Genomic DNA, 20,310 nt, shown 5'->3' on the forward strand with positions numbered 1-20,310 from the left:
ACTGGTGCCCATTTTTAAGAACAAAGGTGATGTGCAGAGCTGTGGCAACTATAGAGGAATAAAGTTGATGAGCCACACAATGAAGTTATGGGAAAGAGTAGTGGAGGCTAGACTCAGGACAGAAGTGAGTATTTGCGAGCAACAGTATGGTTTCATGCCTAGAAAGAGTACCACAGATGCATTATTTGCCTTGAGGATGTTGATGGAAAAGTACAGAGAAGGTCAGAAGGAGCTACATTGTGTCTTTGTAGATCTAGAGAAAGCCTATGACAGAGTACCCAGAGAGGAACTGTGGTACTGCATGCAGAGGTCTGGAGTGGCAGAGAAGTATGTTAGAATAATACAGGACATGTACGAGGGCGGCAGAACAGCGGTGAGGTGTGCTGTCGGTGTGACAGAAGAATTTAAGGTGGACGTGGGACTGCATCAGGGATCAGCCCTGAGCCCCTTCCTTTTTGCAGTGGTGATGGATAGGCTGACAGATGAGGTTAGACTGGAATCCCCGTGGACCATGATGTTTGCAGATGACATTGTGATCTGCAGTGAAAGCAGGGAGCAGCTGGAGGAACAGTTAGAAAGATGGAGGCATGCACTGGAAAGAAGAGGAATGAAGATTAGCCGAAGTAAAACAGAATATATGTGCATGAATGAGAGGGGTGGTGGGGGCAGAATGAGGCTACAGGGAGAAGAGATGGCAAGGGTAGAGGACTTTAAATACTTGGGGTCAACCGTCCAGAGCAATGGTGAGTGTGGTCAGGAAGTGAAGAAACGGGTCCAAGCAGGTTGGAACGGGTGGAGGAAGGTGTCAGGTGTGTTATGTGACAGAAGAGTCTCTGCTAGGATGAAGGGCAAAGTTTATAAAACAGTGGTGAGGCCAGCCATGATGTATGGATTAGAGACAGTGGCACTGAAGAGAAAACAGGAAGCAGAGCTGGAGGTGGCGGAAATGAAGATGTTGAGGTTCGCTCTCGGAGTGACCAGGTTGGATAAAATTAGAAATGAGCTCATCAGAGGGACAGCCAAGGTTCGATGTTTTGGAGACAAAGTTAGAGAGAGCAGACTTCGATGGTTTGGACACGTCCAGAGGAGAAATAGTGAGTATATTGGTAGAAGGATGATGAAGATGGAGCTGCCAGGCAAGAGAGCTAGAGGAAGACCAAAGAGAAGGTTGATGGATGTCGTGAGGGAAGACATGATGGCAGTTGGTGTTCGAGAGGAGGATGCAGGAGATAGGCTCTCATGGAAAAGGATGACGCGCTGTGGCGACCCCTAACGGGACAAGCCGAAAGGAAAAGAAGAAGAATCAATGTTCCCTGACCGGGAATCGAACCTGGGCCACGGCAGTGAGAGCGCTGAATCCTAACCACTAGACCACCAGGGACTTCTGGTATTGTCAATAATTGTGCAAAGATTGACATATCTTTTCTTTGGATTGTGACCTGACTGGGAATTACACTTTCAGCAATGAAGGAATACTTGCATATTATTTGATATGTGAACAAATGAGCGGGTTTATTTTGATATGAGAAAACGCAAACCCTAAAAGTGGGTGTGTGTAGGTGTATAATTTATGGCATTTTCTTACATAGATTGTCTTTGTGTGTTAAGAACATAACTCTTGCTGTGATTATTATTGTTTTGTTGTGATTAGCAGCAGCATCAGGGGTTGAGGTCACGAGCAGAGGGGTTATTGAGGGACTGGGTGACCCTGTGGTGGCAGTGAAGAGGTGGTGCTGGTCTTGGAGAACAAGGAGGAGGAGGATGTGGTGCTCTTATTGGGGGAGAAGGAAGAGAATGGAACAGGAAGCAGCAATAACCCGACCGGTAGAGATGCCGTGTGTAAGGCTGGATCGCATACAAACCAATCGGGTGTCGGAAGCTGCCAACTTATAAAACTTCACTTCCAGAACAATTTGTCCAAATTTGTTTGAATGTCTACATTTTAAAAATGTTGTCAAGAACATTACGAGGGTCAGTTATTGAAGTCTATTATGTAATGGGATAAAAATGATTCTGCATAATGTTAAATTGCAAACATCATCATGATTCTGTCTAATTGTGAATCAATGATGGCTTCAATGATTATTTTATAAAATAAAAAATATGATAAAGTGGAGAGTGACATGAGTGTCGCATTTCATCACCACACAAGATGTGAGCATAAAAGAGGTTGAAATGGTAATCTGTATTAAATGTTAATTAATATTCTTATCAATACAGTAAAATGTTGAGATGATTCACTTGATCGACAGTTTAATGCCTATCATGCCCTTCACATGAATTCACTGTCGTCCTGGCTCAGCATCCTGCAGGTTTTCCTCAGCCTTGCTGCAGACAACAGATTTAGACTTTTGTGCCAGGTTCCACCAAGCAGAGCTGTGATCGTATAGTGGTTAGTACTCTGCGTTGTGGCCGCAGCAACCCTGGTTCGAATCCGGGTCATGGCAGGAATGAATCCCTGCAATTTCTTTTTTTAGTGCTGCCGTTTGAATAGTTTACGTGGAAGAGTGAAAGTCCTCCACAGGGGCTTGCAGAGGGCCCAAAACTTTGTGGGGCTAGTGGCGCAATGGATAACGCGTCTGACTACGGATCAGAAGATTCTAGGTTCAACTCCTGGCTAGCTTGTGTGCAATTTTGCATGTGGTATTAAACCTAATACAAAATGCTGTATTTTTTACGTTAACCTTTAATGTCTGCGTTACGCTAACTCATGCAACACTGTCAACGCGGTCAGGTCTTTCCGTGACACTATCCAACATAATGGAAACCCCTAATGTTAATAAATAAATAAAACATCCTACATAATATTATTTGTTGTGTTATAAATCACATAATAATACATAACACATAATAATATGTTGTGATCGTCGTATGAAATTGTGTGCAAGAAGGACAGCAGAGTACGAGGAGGAACTTTGTGAACCAAACGAGGAGAAGCAGAATTTTTGTGTCTTGTAGGCTGGTTGAGTAAACATTTGTTCATGCCAATTAAAATCAGTCTTCAGTCTGAAAATGTGATTGCAATGGTGGGAAGTAACCGAGTACAGTAAACCCCCGCTATATCGTGGTTCACTTATCGTGGTCCGCCTCTATTTTTCAATGTCGCCCTTCACAATTTTGAGTACGACAGGCCTGTCGGGGGGCTGTGGGTAATAACGGGGCAGTTCAAACGAACCGTGTGGGCAGAACAGCCGGACGTTTGCGATGGTGGGGCAGCACCATCTAAATTGAGTTTTCATTAAATTGCAAATAAACACAAGGTGAGGTATAGGTGTCCTCCATTTAGCAAGAGAAGATCATTTCAATGAAGAGAGAATTTGGGAAATGAAGACAATACTTGAGGTGAAGAAAAGATCACGTCAGGCTCAATCAGGTTGTTTTTTGTCCCAGTTTTGCCCTGTCCCCGACCGAGGACCTCAAACGCCAGACTGGATTATGTTTTCAAAGATTATCCTATGAGATTATGTCAAGAGGAAACAGTAGAACGTACACTGTTTTAATTGTACTTTATTTTTTTCCTCTTTGTTTTAAATGTTTATAAGATTTTTTTTTCTTTGTTTTGAAATGCTTATCATCATGTAAAGCACATTTAGTTACCTTGTGTGTGAAATGCACTATATAAATACATTTGCTTTGCTTTAAATCTGAGATGTGTTAAGTGGATTTGTTCAGACTATAGGGACCGACATCGCCATTCGACAGATTTGTTTCCAGACCCGTGGTGGAACAGAATCCTTCTGTATGTTGTTGTGCATTTCAGATTATTGGAGCACACCACAGACAACATGACAGAAATTGTTAAATGGCTGATTTTTTATGTTCATGCGTGGGGTCTGTAGCAGATGAAAACTCTTTTAAGATTGGTAAAATCCTTATGTGTGTCCAGGCCTTAGGAAGTAGAATTGTCGATCGAGGTGTGTGTTGGAGGAAATTTAGGTGTGGAAGTTTATCTGTGCCATCAGATTCTCAATTTGAATTACAATTTTTTTTTAAACTCAATTTGAATTTTACTTTTAAAATCAAAATATTTGGATAACATTTCAGCTTCAAATATTCAGCTGCTCCATTTCAGAAGCAAATTAAACTCGCTGGCAGAAAAGGCTGTTAAAATGGCAAAAAATATAATAATAGTAATAATAATAATAATAATAATAATAAATGCTATTAAATTCTGCACACGGATTTCAAAAATTCATTTAAAAAAATCTGTGAGTTATCACAACACCAGTCCAGTTCTGGGGGACACTACACCACTCCATGTCTCCAACAATAGAGGTCCCATCCAAATCTGATGTGGCATTTCAAAATAAAAGACTCTTGAAATTGGTATATTTCACTGTCATGATCACGGATTTCAAAAATTATTTAAAAAAAAAAATCTGTGAGTTATCACAACACCCGTCCGGTTCTGGGGGACACTACACCACCCCAGGTCTCCAACAAAAGAGGTACCATTCAAATCTGATGTGGCATTTCAAAATAAAAGACTCTTGAAACTGGTATATTTCACTGTCATGATCACGGATTTCAAAAATTATTTTAAAATAATCTGTGCGTTATCACAACACCAGTCCAGTTCTGGGGGACACTACACCACTCCATGTCTCCAACAATAGAGGTACCATTCAAATCTGATGTGGCATTTCAAAATAAAAGACTCTTGAAATTGGTATATTTCACTGTCATGATCGCAGATTTCAAAAATTATTTTAAAATAATCTGTGCGTTATCACAACACCAGTCCAGTTCTGGGGGACACTACACCACTCCAGGTCTCCACTAAAAGAGGTTTGATCAAGATTTAAAAAAAAAATAGAAAACCGTCTAACTATTTCAAATATACTGTTTTCCTTCCAGTTACTGATGGTGTCGTGGTTCATTTGCCTGACTTCAATGCAGCCAGCGTGGGTTTGGTTCCCACTCAGTGATGGTCTCTACAGTGTATGTGCCCTGCGACTGACCAGCTCAGGGTTTTTTCTTTCTTTTGCCCGAACTCAGTATGGGGAGGCTCCAACACCCCGCGACTCAACAGGATCAGTGCTGTTGAAATGGATCCATGCATGTCTTCCTTCCTGTGTCAGACTGGCATGACAAATGACTTCAGTGGTTGAAGCGTTAATGTTGATACCCAAAAAAATCATATTTAATGATAAAACAATCTGGGTTTTTTACAGATTGCAGATATATTACATCAAATGGTGATGGCAGTAATGTAGTAGCATCCTGTAATTGTCTCCTACATGTATGAGAAGGGTAAAAGGTGTTGCGATACCAACAGGATTATTTCTTAAAATAAGTCGTATTGACTTTTTTTTTTAATGAATGTTTTAAATCAGGCGGCACGGTGTACGATTGGTTGGAGCATCTGCCTCACAGTTCTGAGGAGCAGGGTTCAATCCCCGGCCCCGCCTGTTTGGAGTTTGCATGTTCTCCCCGTGCCTGCGTGGATTTTCTCCGGGCACTCCGGTTTCCTCCCACATCCCAAAAACATGCATGGCAGGTTAATTGAAGACTCTAAATTTCCCATAGTGTGAATGGGAGTGTGAATGGTTGTTTGTTTGTATGTGCCCTGCGATTGGCTGGCAACCGGTTCAGGGTGTACCCCGCCTCCTGCCCGATGATAGCTGGGATAAACTCCAGCACGCCTGCGACCCTCGTGAGAAGAAGCGGCTCAGAAAATGGATGGATGGTTGGATGTTTTAAATCAGTGGCAGTGACAGTGAAATATGAATATTTCAGGAGACTTTTATTTTGAAATGCCACAACAGATTTGGCCCCTCCTTCAACAGTCCCCTTATCGTGGTGGAGGGGTTTGTGTGTCCCAATGATCCTATGAGCTAATTTGTCTGGGGCTTGATGCAAACAGGTCCTAGGTGAGGGGCCAGACAAAGCACAGCTCCAAAAACCTCTGTGATGACAAACAATTCAGGAAGACATTTTCCCTTGCCCGGACGTGGGTCACCTCTGGAGCCATGCCTGGAGGTGGGGCTCAAAGGCGAGCGCCTGGTGGCCGGGCTTGCACCCATGGGGCCTGGCCGGAAAGACCCCGAAAGGGTAACGGGGGTCCCCCTTCCCATGGGCTCACCACTTGTGGGAGGGGCCATCGGGGTCGGGTCCAGTGTGAGCTGGGCAGTGGCTGAAGGCAGGGACCTTGGCGATCTCATCCCCGGCTACAGAAACTGGCTCGAGGGACGTGGAATGTCACCTTTCTGGCAGGGAAAGAGCCCGAATGGAATGGAACGGGAAATCAACAGGCGGATCGTTGCAGCGTCTGCAGAGATGCAGACTTTGTATCGGTCCGTTGTGGTAAAGAAGGAGCTAAGCCGAAAGGCGAAGCTCTCAATTTACCGGTCGATCTACGTTCCCTAACCCTAACCCTCAACGATGGTCACGAGCTGAAGAAAGAATGAGATCGTGGATGCCAGCGGCTGAAATGAATTTCCTCCGCAGGGTATCCGAGCTCTCCCTTAAAGATAGGGTGAGAAGCTCGGTCATCCGGGAAGAGCTCAATGTAGAGCCGATGCTCCTCCACATCGAGAGGAGCCAGATGAGGTGGCTAGGTGAGGTGTTCCGGAAACGTCCCACCGGAAGGAGACCCCGGGGACGTCCCAGGACACGGTGGAGAGACTACGTCTCTCGGCTGGCCTGTGAACGCATCGGTATCCCCCTGGAAGAGCTGGATGAAGTGGCTGGGGAGATGGAAGTCTGGGTGTTTTTTCTGTCTCATATTTCTTCCAATGCATCATTCCGTTCTCCTGTTTCCTCTTGTTGACTTTGGTGCTTTGCCATTTTAACTAACGTAGTGTTGAACCCACAGTGTCCAAATCGTAATCTTGATGTCATCTGATTTGCACTTGCTTTTCTCATCCCTCCAACGTAGAGCGGAAAGTGAAAATGTGTGCAAGGACAGCAGAGTACGAGGAGGAACTTTGTGGCCCAAAAGAGGAGAAGGAGCCACAACGTCAACTACTGGACGCTGCGTTCAATCTGCAGCCTCGAATTGTGCTACGCAGAGCAGGTGGGTTCACTTCTCTCTCACTTGTTTTATGAAATACATTCTAATTTTAATATTATTCCCGGGCTTTTCTGAGGAGCACTGTCTGACGTTACATATAATTTTTTTATCATATCCGCGTGTAGTCTGATGGCATCCCCTCATGATGATGTGGATTGAGGGTTGGAGGCCAAATTTCAGAAGATCTGAAAGGCTTGTGGCCATTGTTGTGTGATCAAAGTTGTAACAGTGTTACACAACCCACACGACTTGTTTGGAAAATTGTGAGCAAGATTTTTGCCCTTTTCGTGTCTTGTAGGCGAGTTGAGTAAACATTTGTTCATGCCAAGTCAAATCAGTCTTCAATGGTAGGAAGTAGTAACCAAGTACAGTAAACCCTCCGCTATCGCGGTTCATCTATCGAAGTTTATTACTGTACACATTATTCATTACTGTACCTAAGTACATTTTTAGGTATCTATACTTTTTTTTTTTTACTGTCAACAATTTACGTTCACTCTTTAAATTTGAAACCTGTGATTTCTCTTCCTTACTTTGTCACAAATAGCATTACTTTTTTCAACTTCTATGGATGATGACGTGTAAAAAAACAGAAAACGGTGCATCCACATTGAAGGGTCGCCCAACTTTGCTGCGTTCCGCTGTTCTACTATTTTGCGTCACCCCATTAGTCCCATTAGGCTCTCTGGTTGAAGGCGCTAACGTGTCAACAGGATCGAGGACCAAGGTGGTTGTCAATATTGTAAACAAATTAGATTTGACCCATTTGTGTTTGTCTTCTTTTGTCTTGCAGACGTCAGTGAAAATCTTCATCCTGAGCGGCAGCAGTCAGTGTCCCCTCACATCAAAGAGGAAGAGGAGGATGAAGAGGTTCAACACATCAAAGAGGAGGAGGAAGAGTTCCTTCACATGAAAGAGGAAGAGCAGGAGGAAATCATCAAGGTTCCATCGACTGGTGTCCCTTTGAAGAGTGAAGATGAAGGTCGAAGTGAGGAGAGACGAGGGGCGGAGCCACCAAACAGCAACAACTCAAGTGATGGAGACCACTGTGGAGGATCACAAACTGACGGTGATGATGATGATGATGATGATGATGTTGATGAACAGTTGGAAGGTGATATGACATGTCACACTACCAATAAATGCTGGAAATGTTGTAAATGTAGGAAAACCTTTGCTTCTAAGAGGAATTTCAAACAACACATGAAAATACACACTGGTGAGAAGCCTTTTGCCTGCTCGGTTTGTGGTCAAAGGTTCTCTCAGAAGGGAACCTTAAAATGTCACACAAGAACGCACACTGGTGAGAAACCTTTTGCATGCTCAGTTTGTGGTCAAAGATTCTCTCAAAGGGGACATTTGACAAGTCACACAAGAACACACACAGGAGAGAAGCCTTTTACATGCTCACTTTGTGGTCAAAGGTTCTCTCAGAAGGGAACCTTAAAAATACACACAAGAACGCACACTGGTGAGAAACCTTTTGGATGCTCAGTTTGTGGGCAAAGGTTCTCTCGAAAGGGACATTTGACAAGTCACACAAGAACACACACAGGAGAGAAGCCTTTTGCATGCTCAGTTTGTGGTCAAAGGTTCTCTCAGAAGGGATACTTAAAAATGCATAAAGGTACCCACTCTGGTGAGAAGGCTTTTGCATGCTCAGTTTGTGGTCAAAGATTCTCCCGAAAGGAAAGCTTAAAAATACACACAAGAACCCACACCGGTGAGAAACCTTTTGGATGCTCAGTTTGTGGGCAAAGGTTCTCTCAAAGGGGAACTTTAATAAGTCACAAAAGAACCCACTCTGGTGAGAAACCTTTTGCATGCTCAGTTTGCGGGCAAAGGTTCTCTCGAAAGGGACATTTAACAAGTCACACAAGAACACACACTGGTGAGATGCCTTTTCCATGCTCAGTTTGTGGTCAAAGATTCTCCCTCAAGGAAAGCTTAAAAATACACACAAGAACCCACACTGGCGAGAAACCTTTTGCCTGCTCAGTTTGTGGTCAAAGATTCTCCATAAAGAAAAGCTTAAAAATACACGCAAGAACCCACACTGGTGAGAAACCTTTTGGATGCTCAGTTTGTGGTCAAAGATTCACACAGAAGGGATACTTAAAAATACACACAAGAACACACACTGGAGAGAAACCTTTTTCGTGCTCAGGTTGCGGTCAAAGGTTCTCCTATAAGGCTCTGGTAAAGACACACAAGTGTCCTGGTGAGAAAAGCAGTGATCAAGAACCTTTTAATGCAAATGTAAATGTTTAATATAAAAGTAATGACTATGTTACTGACAGAAATCGACATGCTTGTATTCTGTGTACCAGCTTTTATTGTATGTATCTTCTTCTTGTCCATATAGTTTCAAAAAGCCCCGTGAGTGTTGAGAATGAACACTGTTGCCAAAATACTTAAAAGGGACTAGTGAGAGGTGTTGGGAAAGAGGGCGGCAGTGAATCAGTAGAGCGGGTCGTCCAGTGACCGAAGGGTCGCCGGTTCGAACCCTGGCTCCGACTGTCCGTATGTGGAAGTGTCCTTGGGCAAGACACCGAACCCTAATTTGCTCCCAGTGAGCCTGGCAGCGCCTTGCACAGCAGCAGCCGCCCAGTGGTCATCAGTAGAATCATTTACTGATAAAATATTTGCTTTTCAGTAGCGTTGGAAATCTCTGGCACGAGGCCGATTCAATACACACAGTGGGTACTGAAAGTATTCAGACCCCCTTCAATTTTTCAGTTATATTGCAGCCATTTGCTAAAATCATTGAGGTTCATTTTTTCTCCTCCTTAATGTACACACAGCACCCCATATTGACAGAAAAAAAGCAGAATTGTTGAAATTTTTGCAGATTTATTAAAAAAGAATAACTGAAATATCACACAGCCATAAGTATTCCGACCCTTTGCTCAGTTTTTAGTAGAAGCGCCCTTTTGAGCTAATACAGCCATGAGTCTTTTTGGGAATGATGGAAGTTTTTCACACCTGGATTTCCTCATCAAGTCCGATCAGTATAATCAAACACAGCTGGACTCCGATGAAGGTGTAGAACCATTTGAAGGATGATCAGAAGAAATGGACAGCACCCGAGTTAAATATATGAGTGTCACAGCAAAGGGTCGGAATACTGATGGCTGTGTGATATTTCAGTTTTTCTTTTTTAATAAATCTGCAAAAATTTCAACAATGATTTTTTTTTCTGTCAATATGGGGTGCTGTGTGTACATTAATGAGGAAAAGAATTAAGTGATTTGAGCAAATGGCTGCAATATAAAATTTAAGGGGGTCCGAATACTTTGCGTACCCACTGTATGTATGTATGTATCGATCGAATATATGTATAGCTCAGAAATTTGTTTCTGCAGATGGCATTGTGTGACAGATGTGGACTGTCATAATGTCGGACGACCCATAACGAAGGTCTCCTGTCCCGAAACTGCGGCTGATCTGATTTGATATTATCTGATCCATAAAAGCTAAAATATTGGGCTGATCATTATAATATTAATATTTATAATAGTTTGAAGCTGTCATGAGAAGCACATAAAATTCGTGATTGAACATAATTTCGGGGTACGAGCTGTTGTTCATGTGATGCAATGATATATGACAGCAATGTAAGATATCCAACGTAATACCAGCTTGAACAAGGTGGTGTTTGGAAACTCAAGCAATTTCCTGAAAAGTTGTCATTTTGAAGGTGAGGGGATTCCACCTGACAGCTGCGATATACAAATATGACCAATTCCTGCTACTTAATTGTATGGTACATTCCTTTTCCCACACCAGCTATGCCAGTGCTTTTCAATTTTCTATTTTGTTGATGAAAAAGGGGTGTTCGAAAGGGAATTAGTTCTTTACCAATGGCTCCAAAATGTATTGATATTATTGGAAATGAGTGCCAGTTTCATTTTCTTGAGCATGCATGCATTTTGTCCAATGTTTTAGTGATGTCAATACCAAATAAGTCAATGATTGATTGAAATAGACTGTAAAAAACTGACTTTTGGTGCTAAACTGTAACGTGTATATGTGATCCAGAATAAAGTACACTGCTTAAAACAGTGAGGGTGACTCCATTTACTTGTCCATCAAATCCATTTTCCCCATTAAAAAGAATTGAAATGTCTTTATCCATTGGAAACCCTCCAAAAACAAAATGCTCGCAACTTAAAGCAAAAACTGGCCCAAGAGATGAGGCGGAAGTGAAAAAACTGCAAAGCAGGCATTGCGGAGGATCACAAACAGACGGCCTCTTAGCTCCACTATCAGATAGTGGCGACATGACGTCACACTCTCCTCACACTGATGATGATCATGATAAACAGTCGGAAGGTGATCTGGCATGTCACACTGACAACAAACGATGGAAATGTTCTCAGTGTCGGAAAACGTTTGCTTATAAGAGCAAACGACGCATTGCAAGACACAATTGGAGAGAAAACTTTTGCCTGTTCAGTTTGTGGCCAATGATTCTCTCCTAAGAAACACAAGTGTGCTGGTGAGAATCGCAGGGGTCAAGAAGCTTTCATTGAAAATGTCAATGTTTAATTGCAAAAGCAAGAATGCAGCTTAAGTTGTTCGGGAGGTTTTGGCAACTGGGTCAAAGTCATTACAATGCTAAACAAAAAACAGTCTGCAGTATGCAAGATACAAAAGACAAGAGTAGAGGGGCACCCAGAAAAAGAGAGCCGATGCAGCTTCAGCAACTCTTGACATGTCAAACTGTGTGAACATTCCCCCAGTACCAGGTCATTATTTAATTTCATGTTTGACATTTTAAAAGTGTCTCAAGGAAACATTCTGATACTGTCCTTGAATTTTTACGAAAGAAAACAATGCCGACATTAACTGCCATGATCTTTGCATTGAAAAATAGCAGAACTGAAAGTTGAAAACCAACAGGTTTAAGAAGTATTTGGTAGCCTTCATGCAAAAAATTTACATTTTGCTTCCCAGCTGAAAGGAGTTTGCAGTTTAGATCACCGCAAGTGACCACAAGCTGCAATTTTATATTGAGTTACCGTCTCGAGCTCGTTACATGTAGTTGTTGTGTGTTGCCAAAATGTAAAGTAATGACACCAATGTAATGGACATGCTCTCGCCCAAAGGCACTGACCCCCAAACCCCAGACTGAGCTACATCGCTGTCTCCGCTCCCCCGCCGAGACAGACGGCCACGGGGATGCTAGATTTAACTTCGCACACGGACGCTAAATGAATTACCAGCCAGTCCCAAGTAGCTCATCAAAGCTGTGATACGGACACTGGTTTCCACACAATTTATGACGTCCGCCATACAGAGAATCACATTTTCTGTTGACATGGCAATATTCTCACTCGGCTTTTCATTTTTCACTGATTTTATTGACCACTTTAACCGGACTGATTTCGTCTTTCTTACTTTGCATCCACACCTAGATGTCACCCTGTGTTGTCCTCCACATTTTGGACAACTCTGTCTCCCTTGTGTCCATATCGCTGACATTTGGAACATCTGAGAAGTCGTACCGGAAAAATCATACTTTTGCATCTGTTGAGACGTATAACGGGACTGACAAACCACAGCAACAGCTCGAAAGATAAGCTGTTTCCACTCGGTTTCGAACCGAGGACCTTTCGCGTGTAAGGCGAACGTGATAACCACTACACTATGGAAACCATTGCTGCAGTTATGACCCAAGGCGGACTGGGCCACCACATGCTAAGGGGAGCTTCCAGCCGGCGGCAAGTTTCACGTGACCTGATTGAAAAACCAAAACAAAAATGCATTTCACTGTTTTAGATCCTAAATCATGGTGGAATCAATAATCTAAACAAAATATTAAAAAAATCCTAAAACTAAAAATAGGAAACAAGGACAAAAGAAACAGAGTCACGACAACCATCTACACATCCAGGAGAAACAAGTCATCAGGGGCCTCATGTACAAAAACTTGCGTGGCTTTCCTACTGAAACATGGCGTACGCTCAAATCCAGAGAACGTCCGCACAAAAACCGTCTGTTCTTTTTCACAGCAAAGCTCAGATGTATCAAGAGTGAAATGAGCGTGGAAATGTGCGGTGCCTCACGCCAACTGCATGGCTGGTGTACGCACGTTTCTGCAGCTGTTGGTGCTTTGGCGACACTTGGAGGTGATGCTGGGAAGGGTTAGAGAGACACATGGGCCTGCGCTAGGAGGATGTGCCCAAAACCGCGGTGGCTGTTGGAATTTCTTCGCGTGCTCTCTGGCCTGAAGGGAGCGCCTCAGACGTTTCAAAGGCTCGTGAGGAGAAGCGGAAGATGAATGAATGAATCAATGATTGATTACTCCACGATTTACCGTCCAAAACGTCAAATGCAGATGTTTTTTTTCCATCGGGTTGCTGGCTGGCAGCTCCAAAAAGTACTGTTGGGGCGGTTAGAAAAAGCAAGCTAGCAGGTTCCATAGTGTAGTGGTTGTCAAGTTTGCCTCACATGCAAAAGGTTCCTGGTTTGAAACCGGGTGGTAACAAGGATTGTTTTTTACTTTTTTTTCTTTTTATCTGCCATGAAAAACTATGGGGAGAGATTTGTGTCCAAATCTTTGACACAAATATATCTGTGACTTACATACGTGTTTTTCAAATCCACAAACATATCTGCAATTTGTTTTTTTGTTGTCTGTGCATTTATCATGCCTTATCATTTGTAAATATTGAATTCTGCTTGTGTATTGTTGATGGTGCGTTTGTAGATCAGCGCGTTTATTTTTTAGACAAACGGAACGCAGTTTTTAAGATACACACACACACACAATCTTCACACGCAGCCTCTCGATCCTGATTCCCACTTCACTGGCAGAACTATTCACGGTGTCCGAGCAGGAGCTCAAGATTTGATTCACGACGGGGAGAAGGTTTTTGTCGAAGCTGTTTTTCAAGGCAGATTAATTTAAAAAATAATAATAATAATAACCTGGCCTTGCCCATACTAAGTTTTGAACCAGGGACCTTTCACACACACACACCACTAAGGTATGGTAATTTCCCCTGCAGAACATCACCAGCAAACCATGTACAAGAGCTGCCTGACAAGCAAGAGAACAAGCAAGCTGTTTCCACCCAGTCTCGAACCAGGGACCTTTCACTTGTTAGGCGAATGTGATAACCACTACACTATGGAAACTGTGGTGGCTGTTGTGCCCAATAGCGGACATGCAGTTTTTGATAGACCAGCTCACCAAGTAACCAACTCACAAGCAGAATTTAATATTTACAAATGATAAGTCATAATGGAGTATATTTCAGCATTACTGAAGTCCGAATTCTTTTGAGAGGACCAAGTGTTTTGAGCACTTATCAAGCCAACCATCTTTTCTTCGTATTTCTACATCAGTGGAATTCCTACGGCCATTTGTGATTTGAAGGAAGGAAACAAGGAAAGAAACAAGGAAGGAAGTAAGAAAACAAACAAGGAACCATACCCAATACAGCACTCTGAATTGGGTTTAACACCATATGCAAAACTGTAAATGAGCTAGCCAGGAATTGAACCTCAAATCTTCTGATTTGTCGTCAGATGCATTATCGATTGCACTACTAGCCCCACAAAGGTATTGGGCCCTCTGCAAGTCCATGTGGAGGATTATCACTGTCCCAGCAGCACGCCGCAAAAAGCAACTGCAGGAGTTCGCTCTTGCCGTCACCCGGATTTGAACCGGGCATGTTGCGGCCACAACGCAGAGTACTCACCACTATATGATCACGGCTTGGGTTGGTGGAAAGTATGAAAGTCTCTCAAAGTATTTTCTGTCATTTTTATTAGTAATGGGGACCAATGCGCTAAAACCAGATTTGAATAAAACAACACAGCTACAAATGGAAAATGTACTCTAATGTGAGGATCATTTGAGTGTTTGCACCCCATTCAGTTGTTAAATGTGTAACTACAGTATTTGTGCAGACAACCTCAAGTTTCTTTCTCCTGCTTTGTTGGGGCTGCCACGTTGGCGATAGAACAAGTGGTCAAAAGAACTCAGAGAACCCAACCGGATCCCAAGACTGGACTTCCAGACCGGCTTTTTGTGCCCAGTTTCACACGCTCTGAAGTTCATCAGTGGGCCCACAACTCCAACTACATTTGGAAGGACGTCAGGGCTGCCGAAAGAAACAAGCGGTTGGCGGCTCTTCATCGCTCCCCTACTCCTGTAGACAAGGTGGGTCAGATGGTTTGGCTTTCCTCCCGTGACCTTTCTCTCCAGACCGAATCACGGAAGCTCACGCCACGCTTCATTGGTCCTTTTCCGATCACTAAAGTCTTAAATCTCACCTCTGTTCAGTTGGAGCTCCCTCATTCTCTCAAAATCCACCCGACATTTCATGTGTCTCTGCTCAAGCCTGTCTCCACCAGTACCCTTAGCTCTCCGGCCTTACCCCCTCCGCCCCACATAATCAACAAACATCCTGTTTTCACGGTGTCATGCAACCCTTTAGGTGGGGTCTGTCATGATCTGTGCCCTGCAGTTCCTTTTTGGAACTTGGGTGTCACTTTGTGCCTCCCTTTTCCCTCTCGAACTCTCCAGCAAGCATCACCTCCTCGCCCGTGCACCTGTTCTCAATCAGCACTAATCACTGCCTGCATATACAGTAATCCTGCCAGATCCAGGAATCCAGCACCAGTAGTATCGTCCGTGGTACTCTTGTGATTCGTTCTCTTGTGTTCGATTGATTACTTGGCTCCCCGCATTTGTACTGACTCTCTTGTGTTCTCCTCCACCTCCAGTGTTCCTTGCGGGTGTTTGGCAAACACAACCACCACTACACGATTGAAACTGTTGCTCTCGTGGTATCCGTTAGCAGGACCAGCAAACCGTCTCGCTGGCATTGCCATGAATTCAGGTACATTGACGTGTGCTCGACACTCAGTGAATGTAGGTCAAAAGACTCCTTGTTAGAATAGTGGACAGTATCTCTGCCTGTCACGCGGAAGACTGGGGTTGGATTTCCTGACGGGGAGTTAACTTCAACTGGTCGATAGCTTTTCATGGGGCTCTTCCTTCTGGGAAAACAAAAAAGCCCATCAGCCTCGTTTCCAAACAGGGACCTTACACCTGTTTGGTGACCATAAGAACCACTACATGACTGAAACTGTCGCTCTCGTGCTATCCGTTACAGGACCAGCAAACCACGTTTTCAAGATATTCACACACACACACGCGCACGCACGAGAACTCTGAGGGATTGTCTAGATTAACAATTGTTGGCTACACCAGAAGTCCCTGGTGGTCTAGTGGTTAGGATTTCCTTACAGTCTAGTTCAATCATTTATGCCATTCATTTATTTGATATGGACATCACTAAATTATTGGGAAACAAGGCATACATTCTTCTTCTTCTTCTTTTCCTTTCGGCTTGTCCCGTTAGGGGTCGCCACAGCGCGTCATCCTTTTCCATGAGACCCTATCTCCTGCATCCTCCTCTCGAACACCAACTGCCATCATGTCTTCCCTCACGACATCCATCAACCTTCTCTTTGGTCTTCCTCTAGCTCTCTTGCCTGGCAGCTCCATCCTCATCATCCTTCTACCAATATACTCACTCTCTATCCTCTGGACGTGTCCAAACCATTGAAGTCTGCTCTCTCTAACTTTGTCTCCAAAACATCGAACCTTGGCTGTCCCCCTGATGAGCTCATTTCTAATTTTATCCAACCTGGTCACTCCGAGAGCGAACCTCAACATCTTCATTTCCGCCACCTCCAGCTCTGCTTCCTGTTTTCTCTTCAGTGCCACTGTCTCTAATCCATACATCATGGCTGGCCTCACCACTGTTTTATAAACTTTGCCCTTCATCCTAGCAGAGACTCTTCTGTCACATAACACACCTGACACCTTCCTCCACCCGTTCCAACCTGCTTGGACCCGTTTCTTCACTTCCTGACCACACTCACCATTGCTCTGGACGGTTGACCCCAAGTAGTTAAAGTCCTCTACCTTTGCCATCTCTTCTCCCTGTAGCCTCACTCTTCCCCCACCACCCCTCTCATTCATGCACATATATTCTGTCTTACTTCGGCTTATCTTCATTCCTCTTCTTTCCAGTGCAAGCCTCCATTTCTAACTGTTCCTCCACCTGCTTCCTGCTTTCACTGCAGCTCACAATGTCATCTGCAAACATCATGGTCCACGGGGATTCTAGTCTAACGTCATCTGTCAGCCTATCCATCACCACTGCAAACAGGAAGGGGCTCAGATCCCTGATGCAGTCCCACCTCCACCTTAAATTCGTCTGTCACACCTACAGCACACCTCACCACTGTTCTGCTGCCCTTGTACATGTCCTGTATTATTCTAACATACTTCTCTGCCACTCCAGACTTCCGGATACAGTACCACAGTTCCTCTCTGGGTACTCTGTCATAGGCTTTCTCTAGATCTACAGATACAATGTAGCTCCTTATGACCTTCTCTGTACTTCATCAACATCCTCAAGACAAATATTGCATCTGTGGTACTCTTTCTCGGCATGAAACCATACTGTTGCTCGCAAATACGCACTTCTGTCCTGAGTCTAGCCTCCACTACTCTTTCCCATAACTTCATTGTGTGGCTCATCAACTTTATTCCTCTATAGTTCCCACAGCTCTGCACATCATGATCCCTTGTTCTTAAAAATGGGCACCAGCACACTTTTCCTCCATTCCTAAGCATCTTCTCACGGGCTAGAATTCTATTGAACAAGCCGGTCAAAAACTCCACAGCCACCTCTCCTAGATGCTTCCATACCTCCACAGGAATGTCATCAGGACCAACTGCCTTTCAATTTTTCATCCTCTTTAATGCCTTTCTAACTTCCCCCTTACTAATCATTGCCACTTCCCGGTCCACCACACTTGCCTCTTCTACTCTCCCTTCTCTTTCATTTTCCTCATTCATCAACTCCTCAAAGTATTCTTTCCATCTCGCTAGCACACTGCTGGCACCAGTCAACATATTTCCATCTCTATCCTTAATTACCCTAACTTCCTGCACATCCTTCCCATCTCTATCCCTCTGTCTGGCCAGCCTGTATAGATCCTTTTCTCCTTCTTTAGTGTCCAACCTGCCATACATGTCATCATATGCCTCTTGTTTGGCCTTTGCCACCTCTCCCTTTGCCCTGTGTCACATCTCAATGTATTCCTTTCCTTGACCTTGTAGGTCACCCTATGTTTCTGCCTCTTCTGGAAAAAAGTGTTCACTAGAGCCATGTCCATCCTTTTTGCAAAGTCTACTGCCATCTGTCCCTCCAAGTTCCTTTCCTGGATGCCGTACTTACCCATCACTTCTTCATCACCCCCATTTCCTTCACTAACATGTCCATTACAATCTGCACCAATCATGACTCTCTCTCTGTCTGGGATGCTCAGAACTACTTCGTCTAGCTCCTTCCAGAATTTCTCTTTCACCTCTAGGACACATCCTACCTGTGGGGCATAGCCACTAATCACATTATACATAACACCCTCAATTTCAAGTTTCAGCCTCATCACTCGGTCTGATTCTCTTTTCACCTCCACGACATTCTTAACCAACTCTTGTTTTAAAATAACCCCAACTCCATATCTCTTCCCATCTACACGATGATAAAATAATTTAAACCCTGCCCCTAAACTTCGAGCCTTACTGCCTTTCCACCTGGTCTCCTGGACACACAATATATCAATATATTCGTTTGGCAAAGTTTTAAGCCGGATGCCATTCCTGACGCAACCCTCTGCATTTATCCACGCTTGGGACTGGCCTACAGTTTTCACTGGTTTGTGCCCCCGATAGGGCTGCATTTGAAGATCAATGGGCCTTGGATCAATGGAAGGTGGCCTTCCAGAACACTGTCCGACATGCGAGGCGAGTGCTGTAGACCAGCTGTTCCACGCGGCCTGTTGCCATCTCGAGGCCCGGGCCACACAGGAGAGCACTTCCGGTGGCGTGGAGGTGTCAGTGCTGGAGCAGAAGCTGAATAACAAGCTACGGGATCCCATGCAGTGCTGGGATGAGGAAAAAGTGGAACTCAATTCCAGGTAAAGCAATGGGGGCTGTTTATTGTCAACAAAGAAAAAGGTCCTTTAGCACCCCCGCCTATGACAACATTGGCCTCAACATTAGTTGCACTGATCGACAATATACCACCATACAACCAACCCAACAAGATAATGTGAGTATTTTTTTTTTCCATATCTGATTCAAGACCATGGAGCTGATGGATGCAGTGAAGCAACTCCCCAGCCAAAACAGCAAGAAGGACGCTATCCTGGACAGAATGGTGAGACTTTGGTGGATGAGTAAAATTAGTTGAAGTCTGGTCTCAAAGCATTGTTTCCTGCTCAGGAAACAAGCAGAAGCAAAGACAAAGGAGAGATGAAAGTCCTCCAGGCTGAAAACCAAGTAGTCAGCGAAGTTCATCACGTCAGAACATAGTGTTCATTGTGTACAAATATCCACAGTCTAACAATGTCCACAATAAATCTCCAGCTGGTGTCTAGTGAAGGCGATAGTGGTGCGTCTGAAGGTCTTTGTGGTTGTTCTCCACGGCTGTGCAGGGTGCCCTCACCAAAGCACCAGCAACAAACTCAGGTCTGACCCTCTTTTTCTCATACTATCACAAATTGTTCCACTTTGTGGTCAAAATGACACTCAGTCTTCCAGGACTTTTGTGCCCACCTGGAGGCGTCCCTGGAGCAAGCATTGCATACTCGGCTGCAGCAGAGCGATTGGGCCAGAACGGAACTGGAGGCGAGGATCTGGGAAGTGACGAAAGAAAGTCAAGAGGCCAAAAAGGCTTTGGAGGAAACTGTCCAGGAAAAAGACAGATACCGCTCCTTAATAGACATCATCTGCAGTTGCCCAGTTAACCTTCACTACAAAGACAAGTAGTCACCAGTTAACAGTACTACATGTTTGTGAGTCATGATCACTTGTCATACTGGCCATTGTGTGACAATGGCAGTTTGAAATGCAAAGGATGCCTGGCCATTGACATTTCGAAAGAGAGCTTGTCAGGGGATTTCAACCCCGGGACCTCTTGCAGTCCTGCTCTTCGTGAGAAGTACAGCCCAAGACCAACAACCCACACAGAAGAGCAGATGACTTAATAACTTGTCACATGGGCAACCATATGAGAAGGAAGCCAATAACCACAGATCTTAAAATACACTGTTGAGCTTCTCGAAGCAAGAATCATACCCATCAACCAAAACATGAATCCTAAATGACACCTTTACTTATTACACAAGCCACCTTGAGAGGACACACTTTTAATATTGAAGCATACTCATCCACCACAGAAGTTTCCTTAGGT

The 20,310-nt window shown here is 44.0% G+C and overlaps 4 protein-coding genes and 4 non-coding genes across 9 annotated transcripts in view; 4 read left to right on the plus strand and 4 right to left on the minus strand.

Moving 5' to 3' along the window:
- LOC133472547 (gastrula zinc finger protein XlCGF57.1-like) overlaps window positions 1-11,083 on the plus strand; it is a 220,531-nt gene extending 209,448 nt beyond the window's left edge. The window contains exon 5 of the transcript XR_009786752.1: window positions 9,787-11,083. The gene's annotated coding sequence lies outside the window, so the exon portion shown is untranslated. The remainder of the gene's footprint in view (window positions 1-9,786) is intronic.
- The window catches only part of LOC133472553 (gastrula zinc finger protein XlCGF57.1-like), a 208,635-nt gene extending 197,552 nt beyond the window's left edge, over window positions 1-11,083 (plus strand). Inside the window, exons 3-4 of the mRNA XM_061763554.1 lie at window positions 6,881-7,018; window positions 7,809-11,083. Coding sequence (XP_061619538.1) covers window positions 6,881-7,018; window positions 7,809-9,286 — 1,616 coding nt within the window. The 3' untranslated portion in view covers window positions 9,287-11,083. The remainder of the gene's footprint in view (window positions 1-6,880; window positions 7,019-7,808) is intronic.
- LOC133472544 (gastrula zinc finger protein XlCGF57.1-like) overlaps window positions 1-20,310 on the minus strand; it is a 221,723-nt gene that overhangs the window by 118,221 nt on the left and 83,192 nt on the right. The window lies entirely within an intron of this gene.
- The window catches only part of LOC133472573 (oocyte zinc finger protein XlCOF6.1-like), a 287,199-nt gene that overhangs the window by 107,081 nt on the left and 159,808 nt on the right, over window positions 1-20,310 (plus strand). The gene's annotated exons all lie outside the window — the stretch shown is intronic.
- On the minus strand, window positions 1,310-1,381 carry trnae-cuc (transfer RNA glutamic acid (anticodon CUC)). The gene has a single exon. It is a non-coding gene; the product is annotated as a tRNA-Glu (tRNA).
- On the plus strand, window positions 2,553-2,625 carry trnar-acg (transfer RNA arginine (anticodon ACG)). The gene has a single exon. It is a non-coding gene; the product is annotated as a tRNA-Arg (tRNA).
- Window positions 12,603-12,675, minus strand: trnav-uac (transfer RNA valine (anticodon UAC)). The gene has a single exon. It is a non-coding gene; the product is annotated as a tRNA-Val (tRNA).
- Window positions 14,089-14,161, minus strand: trnav-aac (transfer RNA valine (anticodon AAC)). Its single transcript has one exon. It is a non-coding gene; the product is annotated as a tRNA-Val (tRNA).

This window comes from Phyllopteryx taeniolatus, chromosome 23, assembly GCF_024500385.1.
Source record: "Phyllopteryx taeniolatus isolate TA_2022b chromosome 23, UOR_Ptae_1.2, whole genome shotgun sequence".
NCBI lineage: Eukaryota > Metazoa > Chordata > Actinopteri > Syngnathiformes > Syngnathidae > Phyllopteryx > Phyllopteryx taeniolatus.